The sequence below is a fragment of the Amphiura filiformis genome, chromosome 11 (assembly GCF_039555335.1).
Source record: "Amphiura filiformis chromosome 11, Afil_fr2py, whole genome shotgun sequence".
Taxonomy (NCBI): domain Eukaryota; kingdom Metazoa; phylum Echinodermata; class Ophiuroidea; order Amphilepidida; family Amphiuridae; genus Amphiura; species Amphiura filiformis.
In genome coordinates, this window is record NC_092638.1 from 22,209,392 (window position 1) to 22,222,242 (window position 12,851).

At 35.1% G+C, this 12,851-nt stretch overlaps 1 protein-coding gene across 1 annotated transcript; it reads left to right on the top strand.

Annotated features, from left to right (window-relative positions):
* The first annotated feature begins 740 nt into the window (after positions 1–740).
* LOC140164558 (uncharacterized) lies at positions 741–8,634 on the top strand. Its single transcript, XM_072187863.1, has 6 exons — positions 741–1,314; positions 2,955–3,292; positions 4,815–5,079; positions 5,338–5,370; positions 6,335–6,413; positions 7,321–8,634. The coding sequence occupies exons 1-6, from the start codon at positions 1,260–1,262 to the stop codon at positions 7,715–7,717; spliced, it is 1,167 nt and encodes a 388-aa protein (XP_072043964.1). The 5' UTR covers positions 741–1,259; the 3' UTR covers positions 7,718–8,634.
* The last annotated feature ends 4,217 nt before the right edge of the window (positions 8,635–12,851 follow it).

The following is a 12,851-nucleotide window of genomic DNA, read 5'->3' on the forward strand; positions in this document are numbered from 1 at the left end:
ACACCAAAAAAAAAAGGTCTTTTGGGAAAAAATCCATATCTTCAATATAAAAGGTCAAAATTTTCAATTGATCGCCGGCTTTTCCTCCAGCTACATACACTTTAAGAATATATCATTAGATTTATAAAATTTATTTCGAGGACTGTTATATATCAAAATTGGAAAAATATCAAATTTTAATAATTTGTCATAAAATTTGTATTATATTATGAATTTCAAAAAATGAAAATTATTTGATATCAGAAAGACATGCTTCGTATTCAGAATGCAATTCGATACGGTTGAGGTGCTCTTATGTCCCACAAAAAATACTGTCGAAACGCCATAAACGCTCATTCTATATCCCTTAAGATTTTGTTAAACGTATATTTAATCATTTTGCTCAGCGATGTATATAATTTAATACTTGTATTAGCTTAGCTTTAACGGTTACTTGTAAATTGATGGATATTTTTAATATTTTCTACTAATTTTGTTGAGCGTATTATGCATTTCTATAAAGCTATCAAATCAGATCATTTTCTACCAAATCAAATAGAACATTATGTAATATTATAAATATATAATACGAAAAACATGGTGAGCATGACTAATGAAAAGAAAAGGATGCCCGTTTTAAATTGTGTCTCTATATTAGGGGTGGTGCAATAATTATGTATACCCCTGGGGGGGGGAATTCTCAAAATGGTCTGCCAAAAACGCTTGCCCCCCTTTGGCCATGCCAAAAATCTTTGCCCCCTATAATTCACCCCCAGGTACACATAATTATTGCACCACCCCTTACCCAAAGTGGGATTGTAACACATTTTGATTTGCAGTATGACTGTTAGATTATTTGGAAAACAAAAATAGAAAACTGATTGATTCATTACTGCGCCACAAATGTCGATTTATGAGTAATAACAGTCAACTATTGATGACGAAATACAATGACTTTCAAGTTATCAAGGATTTGAGGTGTTGCCCAAAATGTGGTTGTTACAAAGTTTGATTTACAGTATGACTATTAGTCTATTTGGAAAACAAAACTAGAAAACCAAATATCTAATTGCTACTGCACTACATATGTCGATTAATGAGTAATCACAGTCAGCTACGGAATACAACGACCTTCATCTTATTTTGAGGTTTTAAAAGCTAGATGTAGTTCGTATTCTTACTGGCATTTGTGGTATTATGAACGTTGTAAATGCATAGCATACATCAACAAATTAAGGAAACACCGACTGGAAGATATATTGGAAATAAATCTAAAAATCATGTGTCTAATAGTTCTATTTTCTGTATGCTGCTCGCTTGTTGCGTCAAAAGAAGGTTAGTGTTCCAAATTATAAAATTGTGATTTATAATCAAAGACAGAATTAAAGAGACTAAATTGTGTCTGACGTCATCTGTCAACCAAACTCAGAAACGTGTTGTTTACAATTTAGCCGTGATGATTAATTTCTGAAAGCACAACTGAAACAACGTGCTCTAACATTTATTTTATCCTTTCCAAACATGCAAAGCATCTCAAATGTTAGGTCTTAATAATAGGAAACTTTCTTTTTTCAAGACACCATGACAACAATGCCCAGGAAAGTTTTTTTTTAATTTGGGCGATAATGAGGCTTTTTTATAATTTTTTTGAAAATTTAGCTTTTTTTGAAAATTTCTCAAAGTTGGTCAAAATTAAAAAAAAAAAAAAAAAAAAAAACCGGTTCATATTTTTATCTAATTTTTAAAAATTAATAAAAAAAAATGGCCCAAGAATTTTTTTTGTTACGTTTAACAAAAACGAAGTCAGCCAAAAAACCGTTTTTTGGGGATTTTGGGCCAAAAATGAGCATTTGGGCCCAAATTTGACATGACAGATGAATTTATCAAGTCTTTGCCATTCTAAATATGTACATTGATATAGTTTAGACCAACAATTTAGCAGTTTTGAAGCCCAAAGGTTTCCATAATTCCAGCGTAAAGATCACCATTAATACCCACAGTCGCTTCTGTGATTTTATTGGTGATGTCTCTGAAACTCGTTCCACATCAGTGTCTTTAAGTTAGAAAAGGGTTTCAAAAGCTCCATCAATCTTGACTATGAACTCTTCCGCTATGGCAGAATTTTTAACTCTGCTTAAATCGTATGTTTTTGGAAGGGTCTTTAGACGTTTTGCTGGGTAGGAATTAGTTTGACCGTTGCCAGCACCAACATTGTGATTCTGGAAGGCTTTCAGATTGTCTAGTTGGATGATGATGAAACAAATTTAGTTTCAATACTGATATCCATTTTGCTCTTCTACACGCCTTGTGCTAGAAATGCGTGTTGAATTCTGCTAACTTGTGTAGCGTGCAGAATGCTAGTCTAGAGCTTCTGTCTCTGCTGTTGGCATCAAGGATGTACTGCCCTATGGTAGGTTAGGTTCCTACGAACTAGGTGAGGCTGTTTCGTAGCTTACCCCGTAGCTTACCAGACACTGAAGAATTTGTTGAGAAATCATATAACCCCTCTCTACAGATACCATCTGCTCTGCTGGAAAGAAAGTTATCATCTTTGTTTATGAATTTCTCAGAACCTGTCAGGTAGGTCAGCCACCAGAACTCAGGGCCGTAACGGGTGACGGGTCGGCTGTCGTAGTTGTAGGAAGAGTTGTGGCCCAAATAGGTGACTTTCCATTTGGGGTGGGCTACCAGCCTCTCAACCTCTTCTAGGACTTTCTTGTGGTGTGTATAGGATTTTGATGATTGTTCCTGCCTAATTTTATTACGGGCATGGAACCCAGTCGTCTCTCAATCTTCCTGTCTATCAGTACATGGGCAGGGTGCTCCAACTTGTCAGAACGTTAACAACACTAACTTGGGCAATTATTTCATTATTTCATGTAATGAAATAGTAGATGTGACTAAAATCTCATATTGGCTGCATTTTCAATGGCTAATAAGAATGATTTTTTTTTCATGTATAATTATGTATATAGTACCATGTGAACCTGGAGCTCTTGGTATGGAAGACGGCACAATAACAGATGACCAAATCACGGCGTCTTCATATCAGATTGCATGCGATCTTAAACTTTACCCGTGGAAGGCTCGACCAAGTATTAGAAAATATTGGCGTCCACATGAGGATACTTTAGATATGTTACAAGTTCCATGGATTCAAGTAGACTTTTTAGAAACCGTTATCATCACAGGAATACAGACACAAGGTAGCGATAGTTCTAGCCACAAGAGATGGATAAGTAAACTGCACGTCCAAACAGGGAATTCGGTAGACACCTTGACATATATCATGGATCTAAAAGGCAATCCTCAGGTGAGAATTTTAAACGGCCTACAGAATAAGTAATTCAAGAGCGTGTGGCATATTATTTTTCGGCGATAATTGCCACAATTTCTTAGTGGGTAAAGAATTCATTCCGAAATGGGACTTCATTTAATTATTGAGATTTTAATAAAGAAAGTATATTCTTTGTACACCTGTTTTACATATTACACAACTTTAAAGGCCCAACGTTTGTAGTATACATCTACGAGTAACATAATTTGAAAAACTGCAAAGCACCATGATATGAGGACAAATACCATTATATTCTTTAATCGATGTATTTGTGTGTTTTGGCCTGTGGAATATGCGTTTTGTTTTTGAAGACCATAGTTGCGGCCAAATAGTACTTTCTGTACCCCTAGAGAAAATTACATCGCGGTGCGCTACTCTAGATTGTTGGTTCGTGCTATATTTCTGAGGCACGTAAGGCCTAGAATGATCTTTCCCGAAACATCAAAAATCCCCTTCCTGTCAATGCAAATGTTTTCAAGAACATATATACTAACTTGCAATAATATCTCTTTTATGTAGCACATTGTAAATGTAATTATCATATGTTATTTAAATTTCTTGTACCTAGTATGTGTATAATTTATATGGTATTAATTTTATGACTTTTATGTATATTTTTAAATACTTTTAAATTCATGTTTGTTGTTTATCTGTGTTGTATCCTGGGCAGCAAGGGAGAACAGTGCTGGTCACTGATTGCATGTCCCAGGTTAAAGAAGAAATAAATAAATAAATAAATAAAATACAGTCTGCAAAACAATTATGGTATCAGTTATTATGACCCATGTATATCCTAAACAAAGGCAAATATGTCATAATTAGAGCAAGAAGCCAATAGCTGCATTTTCCAGCTCGGATTTAAGCCACAATAATCCAAAATCCAAGGAAGATGCAAATTCAAACGTTGCAGTTTTGCTCCATTGCATGCCCTATAAATTTATACACAAAGAATTCTCGATCAAGAGAACGCTGCGCCGTGCTTCCATTGATTAGCACATTAAAACTAGCGGCATGCTTTCCATTTTTAAGAACATGAAATTGCAACTTTTGATTTTGTTACTTACTTGGGTTTTAGATCACCGTTTCTGTAATTCTCAACCAATTTCAACCATTAATTTTGACATATTTATCTTTGTTTAGGATATACAGAGGTATACATAATTGAAGGTACCTTAATTATTTGGCTTACTGTAGATTTAGGTTGATGGCATTGATCTCAAATATTTATAGAGTAAGATACTGAATACCTGCTCCATGAGGTTAGTAAAGTAGTTGTGCTATTCTGAGGGGACGTGTGCTTTACGTATCTTGAATATGCAAAGGAGAATGTGACAACTGTTTATCGATAACATGAATGAAAGATAACTCATGATGAATAAATAGTTGTGTTTCGTAATAATTATATTCCTGCATATGTTGCGATTGATTGAAGGCTGATATTGTTATCTCTATGTATAATTACCAATTAACATCCTAACCATCATTCAACTTGGTACAGATTTTCTCAGCAAATACAAATTACAACCTTTTTGTGATGATAACATTTCCTGAACCAATCAGTACCCGATATCTACGCATCGTTCCAACAGAATGTGAACACAAATGTGGACTTAATTTTGAAGTGGTTGGTTGCCGATTGATAAATGAATGTGAAATGGACACGGATACATGTGACATCAATGCTGAATGTCACGATCAAGATAATGGGTATCAATGTAGATCTATATGTAAACCTACAGCGGTAAATGGTTTCCAATGTCAAGGTAATAAAAGGCAAAATGTATTTCTCATTTGAAATTAACCGGATCACTCTTATCTGGTACAAAACCTCAAACTAATACGGTAATTTTTAATTATCAGACAGAAACAGAATTCAGATCTTAGCAATTAAAATTAAGTGATCTTAACTAAACCAAACAAAAATTAAACTATTAATATCATAATTAAAATATCATGCCAAAGAAATTGGAACGCCATCCAAATCAACATCAGCCTCATTATCATATTTTTGTTACTTGCAGGTGAGCAATGGAGAAAGAATGCTGTTACTCCAGGTAAAAATACAAGAATGATAAATTGTATTCCTTTACTTTATTTCAAACTGTTGCTTGCAACCATCGAAAAACATCCAATCCATGTTAGCATTAAAATGTAGTGTAGTTTTATGATTGAATAAAAACGTAATATGATGGTTAGGAAAGACAAATGCTTGTTCAACATGATCTCAACTGCCGTATATTATATTTACAAATACTGATCTTAAACTGATCATATTTAAGATACCTAAAGAGTGATAGCGTCCTTTGTTATTATTAATTAACTTTAGTGCGTAGTGTGCGTTTTGAAGATAGTTTTGACACCATAGAATATAAAAACTAGTAATTTGAAATGCAAAATTTTTGTATAAAGTATGGTGAATATTGTGGAGGTATCGACCATAAAATAAATAATGCTTAAAAACAATATTGTTCAAGGTTGCCCCGCAGGGCTACAAAGAAACAATTAGCGCTCAAAAACAATAACGATCAAACTTAAACTATAAATTACCCCGATAAGGCCTGAAGAATGAGAGAAATTATTGGGTAAAACTTAAGGTTACTCATTTACCTTGCTTTCTTGCCACGCGGGTCCATTATATATTGGAACTCCATTAAATGCAAGTCCTCACTATGGAGTTTCTGGACTCAGCCCTACCGGGCTTGCGGTCTTGGTGTTTTTTTGTTGATACTGGGCCCCAGCACGTTAGGGCTTAAAAACATCAAGGACGCAAGCCCGGTAGGGCGAATCCGATAACTCCTATAGTGAGAACTTACAACTAATGGTGTTCCAATATATATAATGCCCCGCAGGGCAAGAAAGCAAAAGTAACCTTAATGTAACGTTGACCAACAGAGGGCGTCAATATAGTCATCCTAAATTGCCCTATATAGTTTAGAGCTACAGCTAAACTGATTATATATAGGGCAGTTTAGTTAGGAGACCAGGTTGGCGTTCTAATGCTTATTTTGTCTTTGTCAGGTAACAAAGCGGGAGCTGTCATTGGTGCCATAATCCTAATAATCATTACAGCACTTATTACTGTATATCTTGTTAAAAGGTGGGTTACCATTTATAGCATTTTTATTAATCAATCGATTAATTGATTGATCTTTTTACTGATTTTTATTATACACCCGTTTAGTGTTTATAATTAAGGGGCCCAGGCATGAATCACTATCCAAGGAATCTTGTGCGTTCGCGGGTAAAATCCATAGCCATAGCATAAGGCCATTTCCTGCACCTGCAACACTTATATGTCTGATATTGTAACTCGTCCAAATAATCACGGGCGTAATTATGCGTATGTCTGCGCATGACACAAATCGGAGATAAAATTTTACTTAAATTTTAACAACAACCTCCACATAATTTATGTGAAAACAATAAAAGTTATTTGAACAACTTTTAAGTTAACAACTTAAAAGTTATAAAGAGTTTAAGCAACATTTCAATAGTTTTTGACATATAAACCTATGATAAAATTGGGGAAACCATGTTTGGAATTGATTTTGCTTAAAATCTGATTCCCTATAATTCTATTTTTTTAATTTCATATTTGTTATTCTATGACTGAATTATATCATATCACTCTTGGGCACCTTTAAACTTGGTCCAAAATGGTGTGTTTAAAATTACTTAAAATCTTGGCTCTTCGTTCACTACTTGTAATTTAACATTTAGGTTCCCCAAGGCACAAAATAAAAAAACCTTCACGTCTTAGTGTTGAGAAATAAAATAAAATTAGATTCCGGATTTTATATAGCGCCTTTCCCAAATCTCGGAGGGTTCGAAGCGCTGTAATTTTGCTGCCATGGTGAATCATCACAATCAGCCGAACCTGGCGCAAGCCTATCCGCATTTGTATTATAACATCACCCATTTATCTGTACATCTCCACAAAATCCGTTGGGTGAAGAACTTTTTTGATAATGTTGTCTATAATAATTATTTGATAATATACCCAGAAAATCGCAGAACAAACACGACAACACAGCGCCACCTATTGTTGGGGAAGATGGATACGTGGAATATCAAAGAAACGACGAAACCTGTGACCAACACTCCGAACTAAATCAACCGCCAGCTTCTGATGAGACACTAGATTCCAATTTGGCTGTTATCAACATCAATGAGCTCCCGTGTGAAATCTCTTCAGAAAATATGCATAACATTATTAGTATTGAAGATAACGGGGACATAGATGGTGCTAAGGACTCTACTAGTGATGAGCATGATACAAATGATATTGAGCACACATATGCATATTCATACGCATATACTGAAAGGAGTAATGAAAAGCGTGGTAATCTCGGTGGCGAGCAAAATGAAAGAGCATATATTAATAGTCTTGTGCGTCGTTAGGTAAAATGCCGTGGATAGACTGATGATATTAGCCTCTAAAAAATCTCGGTTGTATGTATAAAGATAAGCCAATTCATTACACAAGTTTCTATCTCCTGCTTTTATTTTGAATCTAGGGGTAAAATATGTTATAGATTGAAGAGGTGTATATGGCTGTTCATTAATCAATACAAAAGATTTTATTCAAAACTTTAAAGTACCCAATGGTACATAAATGTTAATTTACAGCAATGCTGTAGTGTACTAATCTAATATTGTAAATTTGAATTTCATTCAAATGTATCTATGTAATTTGTAGTCTCCATAAACTTATTCATTTTCATTTCATTCATTTATATTTTTCACTCATTAAATAGCAAAAAACATAGAATACATACAAAATCATACAAGTAAGAATGACAGTCACTGAATAACAGCCATTGAATAAATATCCACCAACAATCCAGGATTTGAATCTAGGCCGATGCTCTGCTGAGCTAATGAGTCAGATGGGGAAGATCAGTAAATTTATTAAGCATCATGCAGTTATTGTTGCCTACATGTATGCACACATCACAGGGGCCCTCACAATAGGCAATTGACCCATACTGGTAGCGCTGTGTTGTAGATATAGGAGATGAACTAGTTAGCGTCATATATCAAAAAGTAGAAAAGGTATGATTTTAGTACTTGCTCTATGTTTCAATTACTTATTCTTTTCAAAATATCTGAATTTTCAACCCGATACAAGCTTTAATAACGGGGAGATATATTTGTATGAGAAAGAAATCCTACCATCTATATTCAAATTCCCGTGTTATTACAATGCACATTTTGCTTCACCGGGCCGCCCTGGCTTGGTCGCATTTGGAAGAGGGGTGTCACGCAACCGTTAAAGGTACAAATTTAGTACTTTCTGTCAATCAAGTATGGTTTATTCTCTACATGTCAATCTTTAAATCATAGTCTTTAAAATAACGGGGGACCGCCTTGATGAGTAAATGACAGCAAACCATTGAAAAATACCCCAAAACTCGGTCAGTGAAGCTCCACCCGTACATGTCAATAGCGTCATTATTGATTGGATTAGTCGACCGTAGCGGACAATTCGATCGCTCATTGGATTAATATTATCACGTGGTAATAAATTTGCATTGGACAATCGATTACTATAATGGTTTAGTACTGCATATCTCGGTTTAATCTTCACTAAGCGGGTTTATGGCTGGAAAGGTCACGGTGAATTTGCCGTGGACATGACTGTACTATGGCTGTAGGCTTCAGAATCTTATTATCTAAGAAGCTTAGAAAAAGGTTTTGGAAATTATTCCAAAATCACGCTGGAGACAGAAAACAAGAGTTTAACTATATTTGAAAATAATTAGGTATTGCAAATTGTCTCAGAGTATTATGACAAAATGGCAAAAAGGAAAAAACAGTGTTGATCAATATGAAGCTACATTCAATTGCAAGTCTCTGTACGGACAAAGCCCCCAAACTTTACCCTTATTATGTTATTTCAGTATTATTACTCGCAGGCAAACCCATTTTTCTACAAAAATGTAAATATCCGATTTTTAAAGATTTTTTAGAATTTCTGATATAGCAAATCAATGATCTCATAGTCTCATAGTCAAAGATACCAGAATAGTTGACTGCAGATCCGTCGGATAACGCTTTTTCAATGGGAAATGAACTTTGCTGCTTGGATGATGTCACGATGAGATTAGCATTTATTCCGCATTGAAAAGCGTGTTCCGATGAATCTGCACTCGACCGGCCTCATACTGTTGTCTATAATTTCTTAACAAACAAAAAATAAAAATAAAATACAACACAAGAACACAAGTAATATTGTAACATGTTTTTGATGGGACTGATTCTTCCTTATGCCATGGATAGGGATGTATTAAAGCAATATCGCAACATTTCCATAAAGAGCTACATTTTGGGTTTTTCCCTCAAAATGTCTGTTAGTCTGTTTGCTGATGTTCTAATACCATTTTATAAGTGTCTACTCTTTGTAAAGCTGCAAACAAGATTTTAGATAAATAGCGCCATCATTGTTCAACTTTTCTTAAAAATGACTCAGTTTTACATGACATCAAACAACCAAACACCCAAAATGCTGAAATAATATTAGTAATAACTGCCGGGAAAGTTTTCTGTCCATATTAAGCTGAAATAACAAGGTAACGTAAAAGAACCCACTGGCTATTTTGGCCGTTTAACATGCAGTTCTATGGGGGACAAAATAATTAATGCCTTTATGTCGAAATTGCTCTGTTGATCTACAAACACAACAAATGTGGTTGATTCCATTAGGTGCAAGTTGAGACACGTGTAAACATCACAAATATGCCGAAAAGTTTGAAAAAAAAACCCAGAATCATATTATAAGATCGTCTTATGGTTTTAATAGTGTTTGTGGTTGCTCGTGGTATCACTATCGTTGCACGTCACACGTTAACCAAACAAGGAAACAAATGCTGCTAGATATTAGAATTCAGTTTTCGTTATGCTGCTCACTGTAACCAGAAATTTACCAGGAAGTAATCGTTGTTGTTGTTCTGGTATCATATATAATAGCTATTGATTGGAAACGTATAAAGCACTAGCGCACGTTTAAATTGATAAGGAAATAGTTGTTGGCAGATACTGAACCTTACCGAAGAATCGTCATGTTTGTCATCGTTTTAGTTGCTGCATCTTGCTTATTAGATGTAACAGAAGGAGGTTAGTACTATCTTGTTTTATTTTGTTAACTGTATGTCAATTTCGCAAACGTTAATGAAATGCACCGGCAAAGTCATTCATAACGGCATCGTTGTAACCCTAAGGCAAGGGACTGGTATATCGATATGCTTGTGCGATCTGCATACAACCACTACAAAGGGAATTGTACATGATGCAGTCATGGTCCATGGCAAAGGCGATTCGACCTTTGTGGCATTAAACCCAGTTAACAGGAAATTAATCCAGTAAATCGATTCAGTAAAGCAAATAAGCTCATGCATTCGATCACTAACGGCAACAAGCTTCGGTCGATTACCCCAGCTGCAGCGTGTGTAAACTCTAATTTGCATAGAGGCTGTACGTGAAATTATTGATTGGCTCCAAACAAAGGATTTGAACCGGTGCACGTAATCATGGCGCAGTGCAGTCCATTCAATCAAATGTTGTCATCAACCTATTTGACCGCAGTGCATTGTTATGTGTGTGAGACGAACTGTCGCGGTTGATTGCAATCAAACAAACGATGTCTTATGTATTACTTTGTTCCGTGATGAAAATCGTGATGTTTTATTCAATCACTCTTGAAAAATTTATTTCTTTTGTAGGCCTATTACTTTGTTTTGTGATGAAAATCGTGATGTTTTATTTCATCACGCTTTAAAACAAACGATTTCTCATGTATTACTTTGTTTCGTGATGACAATTTTGATGTTTTATTTCACCACTCACGAAAAATTGATTTCTTATGTATTACTTTGTTTCGGGATGAAAATCGTGATGTTTTATTTCATCATCACGCTCTAAAACAAACGATTTCTTATGCATTATATTTGTTTTGTGATGAAAATCGTGATGTTTTATTTCATCACGCTCTAAACAATAATTATAGTTACATGCATTTCAAGAAAAAATCTTATTAAAACGGTAGGCCCTATGTTGTTTAGAAAAATGTAGAAAGTGATGATGATGATGATGTCGATGATGATGATGATGATGATGATGATGATGATGATGATGATGATGATGATGATGATGATGATGATGTCTCCAAAAGTGTCCCGGTTTGTTTTTCTTGCCCTAAATCGTGCGTATCTATTAATAAGGCACTTCAATAATCAATAATCAGTCCGTGACGGCCTCCACTAACTAGCTACTAACTTGGGTTTATGGGCGCTGATATTTCATGTTCACTGTCACTTATTTATCAGAAAAGTGTGACCATTTGTCAATCACCTACAGTACCCAATTTCGGCATACTATATAAGAAACTCATCATGATGATTGCCAGAGAATAGTTAAAATGTAGCTTGTACCGTTTTTTGTGGCATCCTTCAGAAGTGAGCGGTCCGATACCAATATTTTCGGTCAAATCTCCATTCAATTAACACGGGGAGTTGGCTAGCTATGCCTTGCCCTCACTCATATTTTACAAAAGTGCGACTATTTCTGAACATCTAACCTAGCTGTAATTTTAGGTCATGTTAGAGAAATATATTTGCTAGAAGTTTGGAGAATAGCTAACATATTGGCTGGTTATTTTTCACACAGTGATGTTAACTAGGCAAGTGCCCATTCTTCCAACGTAGATCATTTGTAGGGGTCACGCGTCAATGGTGAGAGCACTGTGTATTGTGTATAGGAAAACGGACAGTAACTGCAGTATGATTGCATTCAATCTATGATTGCAGACATACACAGGTGATGAGTCCAACCTGCTTGTAGTGAAGGGCGATCTATTCAAAAATTGTATTGATCTATTGGTATGGTAGTTAACTCGATTATTACGTCACTTCTACGGCGAATTACTGACAAACTGCCTGGTAATGACGTCAGAAGTCAACTCATCTATAGATAATCACATCAACAGTCGAAACATTGGAAGCCATTTTCTCAAAGCAATAATCATGAGACAATACTTATATTAAAAATATATACAAATTAACTAAAGATTGTGACCCAGAACTTTTACGCTTAGTTGGTTATGGTCACTCTTTTCAAACTGACCACAAAAGCGGTGGCGACACCAAAAAGGACATGTAGGCATTTGCCCCAAACATGGGCTTTTCCCCGCGTCAGAACCAAAAAATCCCACTTTTTTCTCCTCAGATTTCATTTCGCAACCCCATTCCCCTGTTGCGGCCACTGATACAAGTATTTAAGAAAAAGAGGATTATTTGATCAATGATTGCTTGTTATTTTTCTGTTAGTCCCCATTCAGTACTTATTATTCGGTTGATTTCTTTCATTTCATGAGGCTTCATTTTTAGTCTAAATGCCAGGACAAAATTAAATTAAAGGAATTATCAGAGATTTGCTTTAGAATATATTTTGTTTACACAATAGACCTTGAAAGATATCTTGAATTTTGTTGAACTTTCGGATATTCTGGTTCGACAAATCACTATAATTTCCGTTAAAA